This window comes from Opisthocomus hoazin, chromosome 2 (genome assembly GCF_030867145.1).
Source record: "Opisthocomus hoazin isolate bOpiHoa1 chromosome 2, bOpiHoa1.hap1, whole genome shotgun sequence".
Classification (NCBI taxonomy): domain Eukaryota; kingdom Metazoa; phylum Chordata; class Aves; order Opisthocomiformes; family Opisthocomidae; genus Opisthocomus; species Opisthocomus hoazin.
This window is the reverse complement of record NC_134415.1, coordinates 20,803,643-20,828,976: the sequence shown is the minus strand read 5'-3', so window position 1 is coordinate 20,828,976 and position 25,334 is coordinate 20,803,643. Positions and strand designations below refer to the sequence as shown.

The window sequence follows — 25,334 nt, the reverse complement described above, 5'->3', positions numbered from 1 at the left end:
AGCCAATTTGAGGTCATTTCACCTAGCAACACAGAACAACAACCATGACTTTCCCTGTGCAGCAGTGATTTTATGATTAAATAAATTTATCAAAAAAACTTTTTTCTATATGAGAATATCCAACTGATAAGCAAACCAATTCTACCTCACAGCTCCATTCCAGGTGTGAATGAACACACTGACTGGAAACTAATTACTTCTTACTTCCAAGAAAAGGCAGTTTGGGAGACTGAAAATGCCACACAAGCAAAAACAATTCAGTGTTTAAAAAGAAATCCCCCACAGTCAATATACTGGAAGCCATCTCTGAATCATCATTGCCCATCAGGTTTCCAGATACCCTTTCCGGCCTCCCTGAGCACAATTCCTAGCTGCCAAGCCTGAAAACAGGAAACAGATTCTCCTTTTGTCCTTCAGGATTTAGAATAGAGTTATTCACCTATCTATTTGCTGGTACAGTAAAATAAAAATCTGGGTTGAGAAACTTACCACAAGACCAACTTTAAAAGATTACTATGGAGGCTAGCAACAGTTTCTATGTTATTAATCCAATCAGACAGGTTTATGCCTGTCATCTTTGCCCAGATTTGAACTCCTGTTGCCCAAGAGAATAGAAATTGGTGATGCAGGAAGAAATGCTTAACTGTACAGTATTATTTGCTTGTGGCTCAGCAAGTAGTTAACCACATATGTGAAGCTCTGCCAAGATGTCCTCCTACAACAAAGGAACTTAAAAAAAAAAAAATCAAAAGAACACAAACACAATCAGTAATTGGCAGATTTTGGATGGAACACCATTTACCTACTATTCCTTCTTAAAATAGACTCCAGTATTTTTACAGGTTGTTAGGACTCAATTAAATGAAAGATCTTTTCTGCTTGCCTGAACATATGATTATAATCAGCTTGCCAATTGCAATATCTATTTATCTCTACGTTACTTAGATACTCTGGCCAGAGTCAAGGTTCAGGCTATACTGAACTCTTAAAAATATATTTTTCATGGTGGAAAGAAATGTACTTCTGCACATACTGAATTTTTTATTTCATTTTTTTCAGAGCACACTGCTCATATGACAACAGTGGAGATGCTAGTGGAACCTGTATCACATGTCTGTGCACCTAAATGAATATAGCCTCAAGACAGCCTACATAGCTAAGGCAGGGGAGTGAACAAGGAGCATCATGAAGTGAGAAGACATTTTAGGTACAAAATTTGACTAAAAAAGAAAGACACCACATTTCTAAGCCTAGCAACATTTATCTGGTACAGACTGAGATTATGAAAGGGAGTGTCTATTCGGTTCTAGTTTCCTAACTCTGAAATCTTTCTGACACACATGGATACATTCACACATCCTGACAATATTTGGTACTAACTTATCCCAGAAGAGTACCAAGAAGATAAACATATTAAAGTTTGGGAAAACTTACAGATACTCAGATTAAAAGACAGTCAAGCATTTTATCAGTGGAATAGCACCAAGAAAATAGTGTATCATCTGTATTGCTTGCAACATTCCAAATCCAGCCTGGACAAAACATATGAAGATTTAACAAAAAATTCCCTGCTGGTACGGTTGTAATTGAGACACTTGAGGATGTCCTGTTGTCAAAAATAAGAAAAATAAAATGTTTGTATTTTAAACAAGAGCCACATTTGCCATTTTGACAACCTCAGAAACGTGAGTTCTCCTTTAGTCCCCAGAACAATAGTGAGAGGTTACTGCTGCAGAAGACTTCCCCACAATCTTCTCAGTTTCATCCTGTTGCTTAAGAAAATAACTTTGTGACATCAGGTATTAAAAGACTGTGCACATGCAGTACAAACATAACCTCTCCAAGATAACTGAGGAAGAGTAAAAGAAAACACGTACACTGAACAACGAAAAAAACCACCCCAAACCATCTCCTTTAACAGGCCAGTTGCACAAAACACGCTGGTGCTACAAGGCCTCAGCACAGTGTGCCTATAAATCCTGAACACCCCTACATTCTTGACTTTAAAGGGAGTCAGCTGCAGGACCTTGTTAGATACTAATTAACAAAAAACAGCGAGTTGCCTTGGTGAAAAGTAAACAACATTCCAGTTGCACCGAGTCTGATGTAACATGGGTTGTTGCATATAGACTCTACCATTAAGCTATTAAACAAAATATGCTGAACAGATTGCTAGATGAACAAAAATAGAACGCTAGACTTTCATAGCATTAGTATAACAAACAAAACCAGGGTAAATCTATCCTTTTTCTAGCATTTTAAGTGTGCTCAGTTGTACATAGAAAGTACTCAGCAATTCCAGTTGCACTGCCAAGATCATTCATTGCTAGTGACTAGTGGTTCTATTTCAGGCTATTTTTTTTTTAAATTTTGCTATAGCATACAAAAATTAAGAAAGGAAAATACAGATTAGTGTTTGTGTATTGAAAGGAGACTAGAAGCCTTCAGTATACAGAGTTAAAAAGAGAAAGTAAAAGATATTTTCCTCTATGTGCCTTGGTGTGGCAAGGCATACCACCACCCACAACAGTAACCCAGATTCTTTGATATTTGGCCTCATACTGCCCTACACTGCTCTAAATTATGTCATGTACCAGTTAGTCCCAAAGGACCATGAATTGGTGATACTTGTCAGAACGCAGCAAACTCATACCCTCGCTCTTCACGCCATCCCTTTACCGTGTCAGCAGTGAGATGGGAACTTCATTTAACTTTACATCAGCTCATTACAACCTCCAGCCAGAGCAAACCCTCTCTAGCAACATATCCTTAAGACCTCACCCCTCCGTGTTGCTGGAGAAGCACAGTGAAATTAACCAAAAAAGCCTAATTTATGGGGGAAGCAAGCGGTGTTAGCATAGCTTCGAGTACCTTGCTTCCATACCGCCACGATAATTGGGCAGAGAGGAACCTCATGAGGTTCAACAAAGGCAAATGCAGGGTCCTGCACCTGGGGAGGAACAACCCCATGCATTTGTACAGGCTTGGGGTGGACCTGCTGGAGAGCAGCTCTGCAGAGAGAGACCTGGGTGTCCTGGTGGACGACAGGTTGACCATGAGCCAGCAGTGTGCCCTGGCTGCCAAGAAAGCCAATGGGATCCTGGGGTGCATCAAGAAGAGTGCGGCCAGCAGGACGAGGGAGGTTCTCCTTCCCCTCTACACTGCCCTGGTGAGGCCTCATCTGGAGTACTGTGTCCAGTTCTGGGCTCCCCAGTTCAAGAAAGATGAAGAGCTACTGGAGAGAGTCCAGCGGAGGGCTACGAGGATGGTGAGGGGACTGGAGCATCTGCCCTACGAGGAGAGGCTGAGGGAGCTGGGCTTGTTCAGCCTGAAGAAGAGAAGGCTGCGAGGGGACCTAATAAATGCTTACAAATATCTGAAGGGTGGGTGTCAGGAGGATGGGGCCAAACTCTTTTCACTGGTGCCCAGTGACAGGACAAGGGGCAATGGGCACAAACTGAAGCACAGGAAGTTCCATCTGAACATGAGGAAGAACTTCTTTTCTCTGAGGGTGACGGAGCACTGGAACAGGCTGCCCAGGGAGGCTGTGGAGTCTCCTTCTCTGGAGATATTCAAGACCTGCCTGGACAAGGTCCTGTGCAGCCTGCTGTAGGTGACCCTGCTTCGGCAGGGGGGTTTGACTAGATGACCCACAGAGGTCCCTTCCAACCCCTACTATTCTGTGATTCTGTGATTCTGTGAAATGGCATACCGTTAATGGCATTGTATAATAGTGCTACCACAAACTGCACAGATCTCAAGACCTTGGGATGCTCAGACCAGACTTTTGGAGGAACTTCTCCCCTGAGGAGGGTAGCAGAGCAGCAGACCATTTCCTCAGGCAGGCTGTAGTATCTCCACCGTGGGAAGCACTCAAGATGTGGCCAGACAAAGGCCCCACTGCACAAAACCTGAGCTACTGCTGGTGGTAGTCCCGTGCCAAGCAGGAAGCTGGGCTGGATGATTCAGAGTTCCTTTCCAACAAAGTGCTCTACGGCTCTGATTTGAAATGTCACTTTTTAGTTGCAAATGATTATTCCACAAAACCACGCTAGCTATCTTAGGTTAAGGAACTTCATGTATTTCATAAATTGACATGACCTCCAAAATTTTAATGTAATACTAGAAAAACAAAATCAGTAAAGAAATTCACAGTACTGAGAAATACCGAGCCTTGTTACTGCTGAGGCACGTACTGTAAATACAATACTGTCATGCAGGGTACAAAAGGTTGTTTGATTCTATGTAATCCAAGCTTTGCAAATACAATATAACAAAATTTTTCTGCTTTCACTGTTGCATAAAAATCCTGAAGTTTTTGCTCCTTTTATAAATGGAAGCAATTAATTGTAAAGACAAATAATGTTAAAGGAAACGTGAAAAAACATTTTTAAGTGTTATTAAAATGTTAATGTTAAAATGTTTTAAAATAAAGAGAACAAAGGCACTGAAATCGTAGACAATGCTAAATGACTGTTCTGGATGTGCACTGATTCCGTGTATCAGACAGTTAACAGGACCGTTAGATTTTCATTGATCAAACAGTGCCTAAACATTCAACTAGACTTCCTTTGTCATGATGGTACATTCACCGTTCAGCTCTCCTAAGTTTTTCTATGTACGTCAACTGCAGGAAAAACTGCTACCTGACTTGCAAAAAAAACAGAGGCTCACTTCTTGAAAATCATACACATTTTCAGAGATGTGTGCAGAGCTAAAAAGAAACAGCCAAAAAAGAAACCAGAAAATACAGATGGAACTCAAAGAAAAAAAAAAAAAAAGAAGGTGGCAGTAAAAGAAACTTAAGTGGCAGGTAAGTGAACAAAAACAAGAGTACCAACTGAAAACAACAGGATTTGAGATGGTAGGAAGCGAGTTACACAGTCCTCACTACAGCTACAAAAGAAACACAGACAATCTTTGAGCAATGGAACAAATTAAGAAGATCACTATGTAATTACACAGACGTGCCATCTAACCGTCTTATCATTACCGAGTAAAAGGGAAAAAAATGCCAAAATATCTGGGAAGTCGACCAAAAACATGACCTGAAGGAACTACCTCCACAAAATGTCCCAGAAAGTCCTACTTGCCCTGGAGAGAAAGGCTAGAGAAGAGCAGCGGGCTGCTGCTGCGGAGGTACGCGTAACCTCCCAGGACAGACAGAGGTTGCACAGCTGTTTGGGTTACTTTCAAAGGCAAGCACGAAGAAAGGAAAAGGAAAGGAAAGCAAGCAGCAGCCACTCTGAAGAGCCGAACTGCTTTGCACGCAGTACTTAACATATGGAATAAACAGTACTGAAGGAACACAAGGGAACAATTAGTCTAAATGGTTTTGTAAATATCTTGGACAAATACCAGAAGAGAAGAATACTGAGGAAGACACTGACTAATTCAGGGGAGGGAAGGGGCCTAGATGGCTTTTCTGGCCTCCTTCTGTCCTTATGTGCCCTGTATTTATATTTGAACGCTTGCATTACCCAGTATATAGGCTATTTAAGGTCAGGAAAGCATTGCAGTAGCACAGCTGCCTCCAGCAAGTAGTGCTTGACATCACTAAACCACACAGAAGAGCACAGCCCTTTTATTGGCTTCAACAGCAAATATCTGCAAGCAGAATTGTTTCGCTCTATTTGTACAGGTTTTTCCACTGCACTGTGGTGTCTGCAGCTTTGGTACTAACAGAGTGTTGTCCACTGAAACTATTAAATAGCTGAAGTTTCCTCCTCAGGTATTTTCAGCGCCCCTGACCAGAAACCAGCTCAAAGAATTTAGTTTTAAAATCCAATGTAAAAGAATCTACATTTTTGTATTCTAAAGTTTCAGTTCTTGCCAGATTTAACTTGTCTTCCTCCACGGGATGTTTAACGCATATTGCATGCGCATATTAAATATCACATGTGAGATCTGTGATTTAAATTCTGTAATATTATTTGTTGACACACATGTATGTTTTCCAAATCATACATTAGAAAGTGCTGATTTTTTTTTCCATTAACACACTGGCTACAGGGTTTGTAGAAATCTTGAAAGACAGGAATGGTTTATAAACCCACTGAAATGAAAGGATTTCAAAACACTGCTACAGCAAGTCATGTTTGATAAATGTCTTAAATAATCATTTCCAAATTTTCTTAGCTAGATATATCAATGACTGTACAAAAAAAAAACCCCACAAACCCAAAAAACTGAAATCATGCAAGGCAGGTGTGCTTCACAGTGTACACCAGAGTTCTGGCTCTTAATCATCCAGATCAAAGACCCGTTGGAGCACATAAGTTCCTCCCTATCCAAGTGCTCAGGGTTTCTTCCATTGAAAATTGGGGTGGGAAGTAGGATGCTGAATATCCAGGTCTTCTCCTGACACCAGTTTTGAATTTGACCAGACTGCAAATCTCAGAGGTGGGCCTGGGACAACTCAAGGACAGCAGAAGAATCCACTGATTTGCAATGAAAGGAGGCAGGGAGCAGCAACAGTCATTTGAGGTACAAAAGAGGACAACAGGGACAAGTATATTTCTTCCTGATTTTTAAAAAAAAGCTTCTTTAAACACAAAAGGAGTATGCAATTCCTTGGATGTAAGGTGGCCCATAGGCCAACTCTAACTACCTCTGTGTGCTTCTTCCATGTTGTCGATTTATCAGGTCCTGCTAGTCCTCAAGAAGTGCTGGCTGTAGAGGAATGAAAGATGCAAAATATACAGGACTCACATGAAGCCCTGCTCTGCACAATTATGGGTTTGGGTGTTTTTGCTTTCTACAGAGTTCATGTGTTTCAAAAAGCAAACCTACAAAATACAGCAACTCTGTTCCATTTAAAGAATGACTTTTCTAAGTTGCCTATAATCTCAACTTTCATTTAAAGAAAGCTGAAGTTTAGTATATATGTATATACATATATTTAGTATATATATTTAGTATATATGACTGTGTTGAGTTTACAATTCAACAAATCCTTGTGATTTGTTAAGGTGATTCTCCAGAGGAAAGCCTCTAGGAAAGAAGTTCTCAATATTTCTGAAGGAGAATCTGTTATGAAAGCCTCTAGGAGAGAAGTTCTCAATATTTCTGAAGGAGAATCTGTTATCTAGGAAAAAATTATTCAACAAGAAGTCTCATATTTGAGAATGTGTCTCTCATACATATTCTCCAGGCAGGTCCAACGTGCAAGTGCTGAAAGGGAAGGGGGTTTCAGCTAACATTCATGAGCTGAGTAGCTCATCTAGTTAAGTAGTGGGACAGACTGCGACTGCCTCATGTGCCTTAAATGAAATCAGCAATACAATGAATCACATTCTTGACAATAATTAGGGAAAAGGAAACCCCTAGAAACCAAGTAGTCATGTTGCAAATATCAGCCACAATTTATTTTGGGGAAATGGCATCTTCCTACAACGGATAATTAAGAAGATATTAAAGCTCCTTTCAAGAAGACATTAAATTTAAAATGCCACTGATTATTGGCAGGAAAGAGGGAGGCAGAAAATCAAGAAAACTGAGAGGTGCTACCTAGTACTACTGTGGAGTCAGGAAGCTTACGGGGAAAAAGGCAGGTCGGCAGGGGAACAGGCCCTCCCAGTAATCTCGAAGGATGCACTTCAATCCTTTCTTTTGATCACACAGTCAACAGGGCCAAGATCCCTCCACTTCCAGTCTCCCTCCTGCCTTTTGGATTCCCTGCAGGGCTGTTCCTCTGCCATCCTCCTCAAACCACACCCCCCCGTGCCACCCTATTCCCTGCCGAAACACCAGCAACAGGAGCTTGGTTCCCAGTGGGTACTGCCAGCTCTCCCCAACTGGGAGGGTAAGATGCCGACACAGGCAATCAATACTGAAGTGTCTCACAGCCAACTTCATTCTGCGATTCACATTTTTTACAGGTTTTATCTAAAAATCCTTAATTTTTCACTTCCAAGTTGTCAGAGATCAGTACCTAGTGCACGTGACCACCTGGAAGGAAGCAAGCATTAAATAGTAGCTGACTTTTTGCTAACTGTTTTAAATAATAAAATCGGAAAAGTCTGAAGACAGAACACTATAATGTGCAGATCACAGTTAGAGCGAAGTTCTCTGCAAACAACTGACTTGGTCACCATATTCAACAAGCAAGCTGCAGGTCCCAAATATGCAAAAATCAGCTTCAGTAAAGTGTACTCTGTTAAAAGATTATATCACTTTCTGTAGTGGTGGGTTTGGATTTACGTCAAGAACTGGGAAGAATACCCACGCGGCAACAAAAGCAGGTTCAAAGATACTCTAGGAAATTTGAGTTTTCATAACTGTTGAGTAAATGTGCCTTTCTATACTGACTGCATTTGCTGCCAAGACAGATTCTAATTAACTCACTGTAACTACTGTTTGTCAGTTTTGGTAATTAATACCCAGTTAGAATGGATACAGATGAACAGCTAAAGCTCAACTTTGAGCTTAAAAAAAACCTCTCCATGACCTGCTCATCTGATTATATTTAAGGATAAATTAGCAGAAGTCTCAGACTTGTCAGATAATTTTTAAATTTGATGCAGTCAGTAACTTTGAAGCACTTTTCTTCTGCAAAAGCTATTCATTCCAAAGAGACAGTCTGTGGAATTAAGCATGTTTAACAACAGAGAAACTACTGCTTCAGTTGTGATTTCCCAGCAACTCTGTATTTAATTGTTGTTGTTTTTTAAAGAAGTATTTAACAACAGCACATTATCCATCAAACCACAATTAACGTAGCCCTAGACAAAATCCAAGTTAAGTTTCCCTACGTATAAATTTTACAATTCAGGTAGGACCTGATCTTTGCAATGCATTTTCAAGAAATACCTAGTTATGAATTTTTTAGGTTAACGTTTAACCCCAGTTACCAGATCCTCCTACTTGCTCCACTACTACCCTATCACAAGCCACAGAATAAAAAAAGATGACATTTGTTTCAAGTTTCTCTGGTCAGCCGAACTAATTTTATGGAAAACATTTCAAGGAGTTCAAGCTGGCCCTACAGTTGGCCCACACAGTTCATTAGAACAAAAAGTCCTACATAAAAACCTTACTAATTTTTAGGTATGAAAAAAATCCTTCCACCTGTGACAGACAATTCAGCATTAACATGGATTGATTCAGAGTCTCCTCCAAAAATATTTGAGGAAAGGACGATGAAATCTGCTGTGTGCTCTAATGTCTTGGGAAGTATCCGAGAAAGGCATTTCAGTACCGCACCAGGGACATCAGAATGACAATAAAAATACCCTCCAACTCCCCAGACCATAAGAACGACACAGGCTACAGAAAAGCCAGAAACATTTGATGTACAAAAAGAAAAGTACGAGTTTTTGTAGAATTATAATGAATTTCAGTAGCGAAGTAAACACAATCTAAGCAAATAATTAAAAAAGAAAATCCCTATTGCACATACAGAGGAAGATTTCAAAAGTACTAACTACTGGCCTAGCCAGTAACTGACATGGCAGTAATTTTCAAAGTCATTGACAGAATTAGTTTTGACTAATTAAAGTCCTTCTCACAATCTCACTGTACAAAGATACAAGTCTAAACATATAGGCAACAGTCAGGAAACAAGAACACCTTTTTGAATAATACTGTCTCATGTCTCAAAGAAAAATTACTTTCTTCCCTTTTTCCTTCATTATCGCTCTTTGTAGGAGACTAAACACACCTAGAAGCAGTAACACCACAGTAAAAATGCTGAAGAGGCTATTTTAGAGGACTACAGCTTTACACAGGTACTTAGAAAAGCCTGTGTTGAAACAGGGATTATTACAATGAAACACGGTATACCCATAGCATAGGACAACATAACATGAAGCAGATTTGTATGTTTAATTAGGGTAGCCTGAAATAAACTATATGTACACAAGTGAAAAAAGGGCAACACCTTAATGGAAAGATTTGTATCTAAAGGAGACAAATGTGTCTGTAGACCATTCCACTCTAGTCAGAAGTATGTAGAGGGAATTGGAGATGACTGTCTTGAATCACGTTTCCGTTTTCTATTCTAATTTCTTATTAATTCAGTTTTCTATACTTATTTTTCTACTATACAAGAAAATCCTTTAAGGGGTAAAGCACTTCATACATCATATAAAAATACTCCTTACACCATCAGGTTACAGAACCTTAGGCATACAGGCTGACACTCTGAGAGAAACCTGACAAAACCCCCAGGAAAATGCAAACCCTTCCCAACTAAGTTTTGCTCTGAGACTTGAGGCAACGCTGAGCTCTGGATCGCCACAAAGCATATGTCAGATAAACAACTGCCCCTTGTCTCCCATTCAGAAAAAGTGGTACCTCATTACCTAGCAACATAATCAGTCCCACAGAACTGCCTCAAGTATTTCATACCTCAATGATTAGGTCTAATTGCTTAGTCTCTTAACTGAAAGAAAACGATCTTAAAAATCTCACTAACTGAACGATGTAAGGACAGCTTTAACATACCGAGCACTAAAGCACCATTTAGATGATGGACACATAATCTTCGTTCTTCTGCAACAATTTTCAGTAATTGTTCTGTATCAGCTTCAGAAAGAAAAGCAGCCAGTACAGTTGGACACCCAGGACAGAAGTACAAGTCCGTCTGTTTTGACTGTCAGTCCCAGTCTACCCTGATCTCTTCTGGAGCTGTCAACGGGCCATGAAAAGGTGGCAGCAAACCAGATTATTTTTAGGACAGAGGAAGAGTTGCAAAGCAGAGCTAGACTGAAAATCAGGTTACGTTACTAGCTCCAGTTTCAGAAGATTTGGATGATGGGGACATGGCACATACAGCAGGCAGGGGACATCACTGACTCGCTGGCCAGGCATTGTGTAGAGGCATGACCAAATGAGGCCTGATGGAAAAGAAAGCCCTGCAAAGCAACAGTCATTCCTGCTTCCCGTGTCTGCAAAGATGGTCTGGGATTTGAAGAAGTCATGGACTGTCTTGGCTTTCTAGTTACAATTCTGCTGAAATCATCATCTCAGACGAATAAGCACTTTTTAATACGCCAAATACAAGACCTTCTTACTTCTGTCTTCTACAAAGACAAACATATAAAAAGACCTAAACATGACCACTCATTTAGAGACTGCGTATTCATAATCATCCTGAAACAGTAGGTTTCAACCAGTGATGTGCACTCAGCAGTGTGGCATACCAACTTTAACGCCGAAGCTCTTCACAGCATCCCTGCATCTCAAACATAGTGAGAGGTGGTACCCGGCAGAAAATGGGTAATATTCTACGGTTTTCCAACTCCCAGGAGAAAGGACAGGTAAAAGATAGGAAACACCTTAAAACAAATACACTTGTTTCACTTTCTCTTCTTTTTTTTTTTTTTTTTCCCATCAGTGAAAAACATACAGAAACATTCAAAGTCTAAGAGTTCAGACCAGGTTCTTGTTATTCTCCTGTGCCCGTACGAGAAGGTTAAATGCAGTCACCGAACTCTGCATACCACCCTCAGTCACGAAGAACCCTCTGGCATAGCTCCCAGACCAGTAAAAAACGACCATGTCAGTTCCCACAGCATGGAGCCCGACCCATTTAAGCAAAACAAGTTCAACTGACAGCTGGTTTTCTTAGCATATTCACGTCCATGTATTTATCAGAGAAAAGCCTTCCAGGACAACAGTTTATTGCAGGATTATTTCTGTGAATCCAGGGAACACAGCATTCACTGAGCAACAGTGTTTCTACCCTCATATCTTTTTTTCTGAAAACGTGAATCAAGATAAACCCATTTATATTTTCTTTAGCATGGACAACTCATGAAGGAAAAAAATTACATACTTTCATGTGCTGTATGCTGACACACATTTGAAGCATTAATATCGAAATTAGGTGTTCAGTCTCGCACTGATTCCTTGGATTTAGTCTAGTGACTTTTAATAAATGGAAACCAAAGATATAATGGATACTTTCATTACAAATTTTCTTTCCATATGAGTATCTAGGATATTTTCACTAGAAAGATTTTTTTAAGCAAGCAAGATGCTTTCTACCAACAGCCTCAGAGACATTATGAATAATGCGTGGAAATGCAACGGAGTCACAAAGGGTAAATATCCCAGCGGCTCCCCGTTGTGCAGAGAAATGCAGAAGCAGCCTCAGAGTACATCTGGGCCCACCTAGGAGCAGGAGGAGGTCAGGTGGATGTGCAAGCAGGGGGCCTCAGGTACTGCCACTGCTCAGCTCTCTGACCCTCTCCCCAAAGCACAGCAGCCATCAGCAGGGATGAAGAGCATCCTGCGGCCAGTCCCACGCCCCGAGGTGGGAGGAGGAGCAGGATGAGCTGGGGACACGGACTCACAGATGCTGACCAGCACCATCCTCTCCAGTTGGGTGGTCAGTCTGTGGGGTTTCCCAGCTTACCACTTCCTTCAGAAGCGTGCACAAACTTATTTTTACAATACTACAGTTATGATGGTAGTTTTTAAACAAAACACATAACATCAATATCCCACGTTTCATTTTAACTTAATCTAATTTTTGAAATCATTAAAAGCAACTTTATTGGCATCTATCTGCTTATTGCTGCAGTGCAATAAAGAATAAAGAGAATTCTTAGTATTATATAATGAAAGCTTTTTTAAGGGATTGATTTCAAATTAAGGAAACATTAACTATAAAAAGCTGTTAATGTGTTTTGAACACTTTGTATGTAATGGAATGGTTTTAAATCAACAAGATTTAATGAAAGAACTAAACCAGGTATAGTGATGATTAATTATTGCTGAGATTTTTATAAACTAACACAAATGCCTTCTATCCCAAAGTATGGGGTTATTTTTACACTGCAAGAACTGGACTTGACTCTGGCAGCCAGACACCACACCACACAGGTCAATGGAGCACCAACATTGACTTTAATCAGTCACAGTACTTCTCTACCGCATTTTTACCTCCTGCTTTAATATGTGACGTTTTTTCAAGCCACCCGATCTACTCGTGTCTTAGCCTCAAACCATAAAAAGTGGGCATTCCCCTTGTTCCGCAAATCCCTTCAAGAGTCTATGACAAAGAACAGTCAAAGTCTTACCAGTATTGTGTTTACCACCCATCTAAAAATAGGGCAAAAGTGCTTTAGAATAACCCCTCCAAGGAAATGCACTAAATCCGTATTTCTAAGGCTCAAATTTGCTGACAAGATGTGTGGGTATGTATAATTTTAAAAAAATTTCATGTGGGAATGCATGTTTATCTTGTAGAGCACAAAAGCAATGAAACCTCTAGGGAAAGCAGGAGATAATTCACGTTACACAAACAGGCCCTTTGCTCTTCTTTCTCTACAAAGCTGAAATATTTCTATGTGAAAATGTTTTTTCATACATCAGGAAAATTCTATTCCTGTTTGCTCGTTGTTCCTAAGGTGAACAGAGTTACTATTAGCAAAATAATTGTGGGAATTCAGTATTTTTCCTGTTTTGCTGAGTACTTGGGAATGTTATGTTGGAAACTGTCAACTACTACTTACTCCACCTCAAAATCTGCTGCATAAAAAAATACACTGGTAATTTGCTTACACGGCTTTTGTAGATGCAATTACTGTTAGCAGCAGGAAAGAACTTTTATAAGCAGAACACAATTTAAATGTAACATGCCAAGGCCTCAAGTCATTAAACTAATCCTCAGGGCTTCTCGAGGCTTTTTGTACTTTTGGCAAAAAGTATAAAGAAGTACACACTGTTGCTTCAGTTCCCAAACACTGGAAAGTTAAATATCTAGACTGTCAGCCTCTGTTAAACAGAGCAGAGATTGGTTTTGGGAAAGCACAAGAGGCAAATATATCTTTGGTATTAAAGCGCAATCAAGCAAATACTGAAAACATACCCATACAATTTTTCATGACACATAAAAAGCAGCCAGTAGAATAAAGGAAGGCGCAACAGCTCACAAGCAGCTCTGCTATTACGGGTCACCACTATCTAGACACTGTGATGAACACCTTACAAATGCCCGAGGACAGACGAAGTTAGATGAGTGAAGTATCTCAACGCTGATACGCTAAGGTACATGCTAAGGTGTGGCATGGAACTCCAGGGTTTACTGGCATGATTTTAACATGACTACATAACCTGTAAATGACAAAGCCATAAATATGTCAGACATGTCAGATACGTAGTAACAACACCCAAATAATCTCTCTGTTATATTGCTCGACATCACACCTCTAAAATCAGATATTCGTTAGGGCACTGACAGAAAATGCAGTATTTTTAGGAAGACAAAGTATGCCTTTGTATTGCTGTTCTGCTTGGTATCGAGAGGTTAACATCTTTCTAAAGATACTACTTAAAGTGGGAAAATAAGCAACGTACTCATTAGCACACAGGTCATTTAGACATACCTGGGTGGCCTGAAATACACTTAAGAACCAACACGTGACAGGAGTTGAAAACACAATGGAACCTAGTGACAGCCCATTTGCTTTTAACAGCAGCTGGGCAGAAGAATCCTTTGGAACATGGAAGCATAATTACATATTTGACTACAATTATTTCCTCAACTAATGCTGACAAAAGGTAGCGAATTGATAAAAAGTACAAAAATGTGAAAGCTGTTAAATATATTATTTTTGTGTGTGTGTATTTGTATGTGCATGCGTAACCTACATTTTCTTAAATAAAATATCTGGGAAGTCTTACGCCTTTATCTAAATCAAATCTTGATTTTTGTTTTTAGAATTCGCATCCAACAGCTTATCCAGACTAATGCCCTTTTGAGCAAAATGTCAGGATACCATGTTCCTTGGCTCACACAAACTTTATCACTGAGTTATTCTAAAACCGTGCTAGTCAGTACTTCCCATCTTTGCTCCTCTACCCAGTCAGAGGAAAGTCACTGCAGTATTAACCACAAAAACAAAGCATCACTGAAGCATTCTTCGATCAGCTTGACTGTTGTATACCTGAACAGTCTCATGTAGTTACTTTTCTGAAGCAGATAGTATGAGATTGAGATACTGAAGGGAAGGAGGAGCATTAAGACACGCTCAATTCCAGAAATGGAAGATGAGAAATTTAATGAAAGCAGACTGATTTCTAATCCTCACCCTTACACTTTCGGAGTAAAAATTAGTTTCTCAGCAAATCTGTTTGCCAAGTGGTAAACAGATCAGTATCAACTATCTTAAAATTAAATATTCAGATATCCTCCTGAAAAAAATACCTTACTAAAGCTGCAAATTCTTAAATCATAGTGAATAAGGCCCTTTAGCTTCTACAACAATACTTTATTCAAATATGTTATGTTTATACACCAAACTTACCTTCCCAAAAGAAAATAAAATTAAAGACTCCCCCCTAAAAAGTTATCAGCATGCTACATTGTAGGAGGCACTCAAAATATACTGCTACAGGAAAACAGAGCATAGTTTTCATAGATTAATATGCTACATATCACATGTGGCCAGTAATAACTTTTCATCATCCATATGTGCTCCAGCCATAGATACAGAACTAAGCTGAAAGATCTGTCCTTCTTTACCATGCACACATGTGCAGTAATCATTATGACTTTAAGCAATTTAAAGGAATAGGATGTGATCACCTAGCCAACATTTCTTACATAGATTAGGAAAAAAATGAAATTAGAGATTAAATAGGAATAACACTCAAGAAAAAAACCTGTCTCACTCACTGTTCAATGCGCGGGGAGAGATACAGCTTAGGAAAAACCTGCGTAGCCTCTGCATCCTCAAAACTGACAGAGAGGAGTGCAACATCTTCTCCAGGATCTTCATTCACATCCTGTGCATAAAAAATAATAAATATAAAATGGCAAATAACAAACTGAGTGCTTATAAGCTTACACATAACAACTAATAAGTCAAATACCAATTTATTTAGATGCTGAAGTGAGCAATCTAAAGTGTAACCATTGAAAAAAAGGTTGTAATTTTATTCTTTCTTACTATATTAGTACTTATAAGATATTCTGCCATGTTTCATTTTCTTTAACACATCAAAATAAAATTACTGTGTTAGCAAGCGTACAGTAGTGTAGCTCCTCTTCAATTAGCTGAACTACATATTTCGGTAAAGATGCAGATTTCATTTTTAAGAATTCTTGGTGTAACACTAACATCAGATGCAAATGCCAAAGAATTTTTCTAGATGTTACAATATTGCTGAATTATGACCAAATATTTTATATTTGTTATTCCTCAAAGTAGTATATGGTCCAAAATTTCTGCTGTACTCAATTCCTACTTCTCTCGTGGATGAAAAATGCTGTTGTGATCAGAAATTTAGATCTAGAAGTCATTGTCTCCATTTCAGGCAAATTAAACCCATGCATTACTTTCAGCAAAGACTGCATACTCTATAAAAACTACTGTAAGAAAAAAAAAATCCATGCTAAATAGCATGACAGTCAATCTTTATGCATTCACAGTTGAGGCTTTCTTTATATCAGAACAATCAGCTACAGTTTTGGGATCAGGTAGAACAAACTGTTTCTGGTTAGGACCTGACATCTCTCCAATTCATAAAACACATGCAGTACGAACAAGTGTTTTTCTGCTATACACAAATTCATTTAAGCTCTTGACCTCGAGTTAGAAAGCAATGAGTTAGCGGCGCAGTCATCTTCATCGACAGCAAGTAACATGGTGCCACTTTCTGCTCACAAAGAAGTCCTTTCACATGTTTGTGCGTATGTACGTAGCAACTTGCCAAGATGCATTTGTTTTTATCCATTTTGGAAAAATATGAGAGGAAACAGATAACCCAGTAGATATGTACTCAAAGCAGGATCAGCATGGTGCAGTGTGCCCTCGTATGCTCTGTCCCACAAGCAGCTGTGAGGAAGGAACATGCAAACCACTTAGACATTGTTAGGAGATCCTGCCCTGTCTGGGGAGAGGGAAGAAAAAAATCAAAAAGCTGACTGCAGAGTGGTTTCAGGAAGACAATCTCGTGCCATTTGAAGTTTTGGCAGGACTGAAACTGCTAATGTCCAGAGAGACTAGCTGCATACCAGCTATTACGTGCAGAACACAACATGCCAAGAAACTTAGTGATAAGCTGCAGGGAAGAATGGGTCTTAAAAAAGCTTAATTGTCTTAGATGAAAAATGAGACAGAGCTGACAGTGTTTTCTTAAATTCTGCCTTGGTGTGCAGCTCACTTCTGAGAGCTGAAAGGAAAGTGTACTCTTAGCAATGCCTATAAACAGTCACGAGCACACTATGGCTGGAAATCGGAACATGGTTTTAACCTGAAGTTGCAGGATAACACTCCATATGAGTGGTCAGGGAAAATACCAGCTGCTGTTCTGCTGGGGTATGATCAGTTTATGGACGGCATTATATGGCACGGTGGCCTGCAACAGCAACGGACAGGATCTCATGACCCACAATGTCCCCTTCAGTGTTATGTTTCCAAGTGGTACATCATCTACAGTAGAAAAACCAGCACAGATTACAAAATCTGTTTCAACAAGACAAACTACAACAAAAAGTACCAGGAGTGCCATCTCCACCAGCCTTTTCCCCAGTATTTCATATATTTCCATCATGAAGGAAAAAATGTAACGATGTAATAGCTTTTAATCCTGAAGCTGAGTATGGCATTAACTGTTTTTTTCCCATTAATTTGCTAATTGTCAATCAAATGAAAAGAACTATTAAGACAGATTAAGCAGTAATGCTAATGATTAAAAAGATTTTGTTTTAATGGGCATTCTTCAAGGGATGACAAGTACTTAATACATTCACTCATGTACGTATACAGTTCTTCTGAGACCATATTCTTTTGTTTGTAATTCTTTTCAAATAATTTGTTTTTACAGAATAGAACCTACAAGCATTTTACAAGCGACATGCACAAAACCAAATGTACTTCATCTTGCACTTAGAATTAGCCCTTAAGTTGATGTGCATACACAGACTGACATCATGAATAAGACCAGTTTCTAGAATACCATCTTACTGATGGTATATATATAATACCATCTCACTGATCAAAAAAAATCAAAACAAGGGAAAAAAAACCCAACCCCAAAACAGATTAGGTGAACACCACTACAGAATCCATTAACTCATACAGTAATATTACGTTGTATTTTCTACATTCACTGGTGGCTTCTTTAACATTAAGACCCATGCCACGGGAAAAAACCCACCCAATTACATAAATCATCATATCATCTTCGCATGTTAAGCTGCTATAAGCTGATGTGTGCAGTAAGAGCAATAAACTAAGATGTGATATTTCTCATTTACAAAACCAACACACAACAAACACTACTGCAACTACTGCTGCCAGCAAAGCACTGCATTACGTTCATACAGCTACTGTCCAAAGCAAGTTTGAGTACAGAAATTGGCATTCTTCTGTAACTACCACTTTTCAAATGGATGCATATTTTTGGCCCACATACCCAAGAAATGAAAACTGTAACTTTAAAAATGATGCGAAAAATCAGCATTCCTGCAGGTTTTAAAAAGATGTAATACAGTAACACCATGAAGTTGCTCAACCTCATTGCTCAGGTGGCCAGAGATAGACAACGAAGTCCCCTTGTTTCCAACGCAATACTCTTCACTAGTTTCAGACTTTGTTACTTGTATTCATGCAAGAATCTGCTTGGTGGAACTGCATTCAACCCTAGTAAGTCTGTCACAACTGCCATTTATAAAACTAAACCAAAACCACATGTCTTACAGATAAACTGTGGAAAGCTTTTTCAGCTAATAGACTTTTTTGATGTTGTCTGTGCCAGTCACAACTTAACTCCTTCAGTGATCTCTCTTCTGGTCATCTCTGCAAATCTGTTAGTGTCTAGGTGAGATGATGGATCCTTGTATTACTAGGCCACAACATTTCCTTCTATTACATCAATTTGTCCAGGCTAAGGTTGTTTTAACCCTTCTTATCAAACTGTGTCCTGGCAGCATCTCCCCCTTTCCTACGTCTAAACGCATATTTTTCTCAAAGAACAGGCCAGATTTAAACAGAGCAGCAAAGAAAAAATCACCTCTATTTTTGTTTTTCAGTTGGCTTCAAAAGAGAGAGTGACATCCAATTGCTTTGGCAATATTATTCCCTTTTAGGAAAAAAAAAAAGGCCGTTGAACTCAAGTCACAACACATTTTTAAATATTTAAGTAGCCATGTTCCTTCTCATAATGTGTATTTAACTCACAACACAATGTTAAAGAATTTTATTAAAAAAAAATTATACGTAAGAAAAACTGATTTTGTAAAAAATAAAAATGGCAATTTTCTATAAACATTAGCATCCAAGGTTAGAACTGCCAGGCTAAAATACAATTTTATACTCACAGAACTTTTCCCACACAAGATTCTACAGAAGGTATTATAAAAATGAACTTCCACTGAATGGAGAAGACATCCTGAGCCACAAGAATTTTGAGGTTTAAAAACTGCATGTTTGTAAAACTGTTTGAAATCATTAGTTAGGCATGTGATAATGCATACCTATCAGTTTTTCCACAACAGTCTCATGCTTGATAGTAGGAAAAAAACCTCTAGCACACTGCAATATAAAAGATCCAACAGAGATTTTGATGATGTCTTTCTGCCATCTGGCTATCATGTATTTCTTTTAAAAAAAAAATAATCTTTTCCTCATTTCAGAAAATGCCCATTCAAATCAAACAGGAAAAAAAAAATGGATACACCATTTAACACTGAAAATAAATAGTCTTCTTTCTCAAGAACTGCAAGGGGTTTCCTATATTTACAGAATACTTTGTACAGTGTGGATGGATCCTTGACCAAAACCTCCAAAGTGCTGTGGAAATGCAAAAAATACATAGTAAAGCAATGTGGTGAGAAAGGAACAAAATAAAAAAAAAGCCCTAAAGATTCAACCCACAGGCTTTTTTTTTCTATTGCAGAGACCTTCCAGAAACAGCTTTCAAGAATAAATAAAGTTTTTCACAAAGAAAAGCATAAAGAGAAAGCTCATAGTATTTCATTCTAATTTACCCTTCGTCTACTTAGCCAGTGGAGATGAAAGGTTCATTAAGTGTGTATTTTTGAAACTCAGTAATACGAGGCCATATGAAAATACAAATGTAGCACAGAACAGATGAAAATAGAAGTCTGAAGGCATTTAGAAATTTTTTTTTTCCCAAAAATACTTCAGGAAAAGACTTCAGGTGTCACAAGATTCCAAAGTAAAACTTCAAATCCTACTTCTGATTGTATCAGTGCTATCTAAACAACCATTTGTTAGTTTTTCTTCGTATTAATCTAAATTTACATTAAAATGCATGCTTCAATATGTACAGCTTCCCCCTTTGTAAAATACTTAATCTTTTTACAAAGGTAGTATGAGTTGTTTATGAAAATTATCATCAAAACCACTTTAAATACACCATCGAACCAGCATTGTTTTCTCGTATCCTACCTACTGTAATTGAAAACTGGGAATTTACTGGAACTGACAATTCATTATGAGTCAGATGGTTGATAGCCAGGCCAACCAAAACATCTGCTTCGCACAGTCACAACTGCTATAACCCATTTCCTTTTGTGCCTGGAGTCCAACCAAGTTGTACGTTACAGTTCCTTTTCCTTAAAGATGCAGACTCTGGAAAATCAGTTATTACCTTTTCTTAGTTATCAACAAAGAACCGCCTTGCAACCTCTGATTAGAGTACTTTTTCTAGAAGAGGTGTTTCTCCATTTGGCATGCAAGTGTGATTCCCTGCACCAAACAGCAAAGCATGAAGTGACTGCAGGCTTGCCACACAAGACTTGAGAGGTACGGGGAAGAAGGACCCTGCAATGGGCCAATGTACAAATGGAGGGCCTGGGATTAGGAATCTAGTTAATGACATTAACTGTAAAGCAAGAATGACAGGAAAATAAATTTTGAGTTTGGTAGAAAGGACAGGAAAGGATGTGCAGGAAGAGTACTGGCGTGCTTTGGGGAGGACAAGCAGCTTCTGGCCTGGGGAATGGTAGGAAATGAGACAACAGAGCAGGGCTGCTAAGTTTGTACAGCGAGTACAAACAGCAGTTGCTTTGGGGATAAAAGTGAGATATGGAAGAGCACATGAACTGTTCAACCTGCTGCATGTTCCTTTGGGTAAGGAGATGTCAGCAGATGACTGATGTTGCAGAAGCCTCCAAACTGCACGGTCAGGCCAAATCTGCTTCCGGAGGTTCCCATCTCCAGCTGATCATTCCTGCCTCTTCCTGGAGGTTTCTGACCTCTTAGCTCTCACAACTGCTCAATAGTTGTCTTTGTGGTATGACTGTAATTGAGGGGACGGAAACCTCCAGCAAACGGGGAGGGGAAGGGATCACTTAAAATAATATAAGCAAGGGATAAACCGAGTTACAACATGTGTGATGTGATGGAGGTTGGGGGGAAGGTGGAACAGAAAGGCAGAATACGGATGAGAACACAGAGGACTGAGTCAGCATTGATCTTAGCATCTGCAGCCAGCCTATGACAAGTGGAAGTCCTTTAACAGACACTTACTTGACTGTGGTACCTTTCTGCCCTACCAAGTCAGCCAGAAGTTGAGTGTGAAAATTGTATGTCAGGATCTTTTCTGGAGAAAAAAGGTCTCCAGAGGAGAAATGCAGGAGAATAATATGCATTCAGAAAGGTAATTTATCTTAGGGTCAAACTTTACCCATTTAATTTTGCATGATACATACCTGTAATGGAACCATACTTACTAATCACTGATCAAAGAAGTGAACAAGAGAATCTGTTTTTAAAGCTGAGATGTGAATTGCAGCAGAGAAGAATACACAACACTATTTACTTCATTAGTACTAATGGGCTGCTTGCATCACAACAGTTAGCAAAGTTTGGCCTTTTCCCTCCAAAGGACAGCATAAAATGACGCGAAAAACAACTGTCCAATAAGGCACAAGCAGCTAGTACCCTTACTGCATAGCAGTTTCACTAGCCAGCTACGATACAAGCAGTTCTCCCAACCTTTTTCTACATCTAATGGTTTTTTAAAAAAATAGCAAAACTAAGGGAAAGCAGGCTAAGGAATGTGAAGTGGCAAATGAGACTGAGAAATCTGCTTCACTCTAGGGACAAAACGTAACTATTCCAGGAAATTCTTTCTCCTGTCTTCCAGGAAACCCACCAGGTCTGATCAAGGAGCGCTGCTTCTTTAAATAGGATCATTAGTGAAAACAAAGGCAGTTATCTTGCATGCACTGCCCACGGCATTGCAGAGTTCCAACCACAGCCCCTCTCCCAAGGTAACCCAGCAACACACTCGTCTCACTCAGCCTGGGCAAAGAGCGCGTCTGAGCCCTGCGTAATTCCCATTTTAAAAGTTAACGCGAAAGTCTCAGTCTGGGAACAACTTTGCAGAATCTGAAAAGCAAGCTTCTAAGACAATATACTCAGTTCTCTTCATTAATAAATAAATAAATAAATGCATGCCTGCTAAGCATTAAAAAAGTATCAGCAAGACCTCCAGGTATACCACTGGGCATCAATGATTGAACATGAAAACAAACAGTATGTTCTTTAAGTGTGAGTAACATCCCGGGGTTTTTTGTTGTTGTCATTGGCATTTGTTTTGTTTTGTTTTCAAACTTTTGCATATAAATAAATTCTGCTTCTCTAAGACAAAAGCTTGAGAACTGTTTTGCCCATGCCATTTTCTTCTATTATGGTCACAGTAATTTACCACAACTTTTACATTACGGGTGACTGTCAGAGTTAGGTAAAGAATGCTGTTAGGAAAAGCGTAAGAAAAATCAAATGGTTAAAAAAGAGATAATAACATTCTTGTCCATGAAAACACGTTAGGATTCACAACTTTCAAGATTAATGTAATTTAAGTGGACAAAAGTTAATTTATTTTCACAGGAGAAACCGTTGTGGTGACACTTTCACCACAATAATAGTTTGCTTAGGCCTGAAAAACACAATCTCAGAAAACACAGCAAATTTCTTCAAAGATCAAAAACATGTTTTGGTAAGTTTGGGACTCAAATTTGAAAAAAATAATCTAGATGTAGCACAGTCCAAAATTCATACTGGGTGAAGTTTAAAATTACTATTTCTGAACTGATTCCAAGTGAGATAAAATGTATATAAAATGAATATGTAGAAACAAGAGATACAATGCACATTTACGAGAGGATCATTCCATCATACTGACTGAATCTTTCTAAATTCTCACCAAACTAACATTTATTAGCTATGTTTTAATGACACTACAGTAGGGGATATTTTATGTTTTTATATGAGACTGATATGTAAGATGTTCATAGAATCATAGAATGGTTTGGGTTAGAAGGGACCTTAAAAATCATCTGGTTCCAACCCCCCTGCCATGAGCAGGGACATCTTCCACTAGACCAGGTTGCTCAGAGCTCCATCCAACCTGGCCTTGAACACTGCCAGGGAGGGGGCATCCACAGCTTCTCTGGGCAACCTGTTCCAGTGCCTCACCACCCTCATGGTGAAGAATTTCTTCCTAATATCTAATCTAAATCTGCCCTCTTTTAGTTTAGAGCCATTCCCCCTTGTCCTATCACTACGCACCCTTGTGAAAAGTCCCTCTCCATCCTTCCTGTAGGCCCCTTCAGGTACTGGAAGGCTGCTATAAGGTCACCCCAGAGCCTTCTCTTCTTCTCCAGGCTGAACAGCCCCAACTCCCCTCAGCCTGTCCTCACAGGAGAGGTACTCCAGCCCTCTGATCATCTTCATGGCCCTCCTCTGGACCCGCTCCAACACATCCATGTCCTTCTTCTGTTGGGGGCTCCAGAGCTGGACGCAGGACTCCAGGTGGGGTGTCACAAGAGCGGAGTAAAGGGGCAGAATCCCCTCCCTCGACCTGCTGGCCACACTTCTCTTGATGCAGCCCAGGATACGGCTGGCTTTTTGGGCTGCAATCGCACATTACCGGCTCATGTTGAGCTTCTCATTCACCAGTACCCCCAAGTCCTTCTCCTCAGGGCTGCTCTTGAGCCACTCTTCACCCAGCCTGTACTTGTGTTTGGCATTACCCGACTCACGTGTAGGACCCTGCACTTGGCCTTGTTGAACTTAAATTTCATTTTGTTCAATGTAACTTAAGTACAAGCACATTAGCTCTACCTGCTCTAATATCAGGTATCACATTCAGAGTAAAATGAGATTAAAAACCAAAACTTACATAGTTTGGAATGTGTCTGCAACAAATTAGAAGGAAAAAACCCACAAGATAGGGAGAAACAATATTAGGAACCTAGATTGCTGGGAGGTAGTCTCAGACCTCATTCTTCCATACATTGACAAGAAAGTGCTTATGTTTCCTAGGTCTCCAACTTATGCAACACTACACAGCACTGCTTAATTTTTGTTTACTTCAAACCCAATTTCTAAGCAGATCAGACAAGTTTTAATACAACACTACAGTTTTGCCATTAAAAAGTATGTTAACCTGAAAGATGCCCCTATTACTCTGATGCAGTTTTGTAGGCAGGAAAGAGATTCCAACACCACTATAACTTTCCTAAAACCTCAAGCAAAGCAATCACCTGTCTCCACCGTCACCAGCTGATAACGGGATGTACAAAAGGTTTGGAGACTTCACAGCTTTGTTTTTGTACGTTACCCTGCCTGTTCTTAAACAGTGAGCGGCAGTTGCATCCACTCAGACCAAGACAACATTGCCATGTCTTGACAAACAACTTTTCATCTTTAAATCAAGAGCACCACAAAAACAGTTCTCAAAAATCGAGATCCTATTTCTACTACCAACAAATATTGCAGTAAGGTACCTCACTGGCATCAGTGGTGTCACTGGCAGAATAAAGGACAGCAAAACCTGTGCAACGGTGTGAGAAATCAGCTGAAATTGTAAGACTGAAAATCTAAATGATCCCCTATAAGCACAAATCCTAGATAAATGGCTCTTTAAAGCTTGGTTGTAAACAATGATTGACTTTTTTTACAAAAAGGTTGTATGTATGGTAAACATGCTCTGCGTGCCTTAAGAAGTTGTGTTAGAAAATTATGGGTAAACAGCAAGCAAAGGAGAAGTAGTATTAAAATGAATACTTGGACTAATAACACCAGCATCCTAAACCAGGAATCATTCAGAGACAGCAAGGCAGAGAGCACGAGGGAGGCAGCAGCTTTACTTAGTTCATCTGGGCTTTGCATGTTAGTGACAGACACGCAGATTCTGGGCAAACACTACATCCAGTTGTATGTATTCACATCTGTGTATGTCTTCAGTGCATGGAAGACTCATTTACACCAGTGTTTTAGATGTTCTCTATTTAGAATTTTCATTTGAAATGATCAGTGATGGAGATTCAAGATTTATGTAGCGATGTAATTAATTCTAGGATTGTCAGGGTTCAGGCACTCTCTGTACTACCTTGCAATGTG

General features: G+C 39.4%; 1 protein-coding gene across 1 annotated transcript in view; it reads right to left on the bottom strand.

The window, feature by feature from the left end:
- The window catches only part of BABAM2 (BRISC and BRCA1 A complex member 2), a 187,781-nt gene that overhangs the window by 69,804 nt on the left and 92,643 nt on the right, over positions 1 to 25,334 (bottom strand). The window contains exon 7 of the mRNA XM_075412827.1: positions 15,629 to 15,738. Coding sequence (XP_075268942.1) covers positions 15,629 to 15,738 — 110 coding nt within the window. The remainder of the gene's footprint in view (positions 1 to 15,628; positions 15,739 to 25,334) is intronic.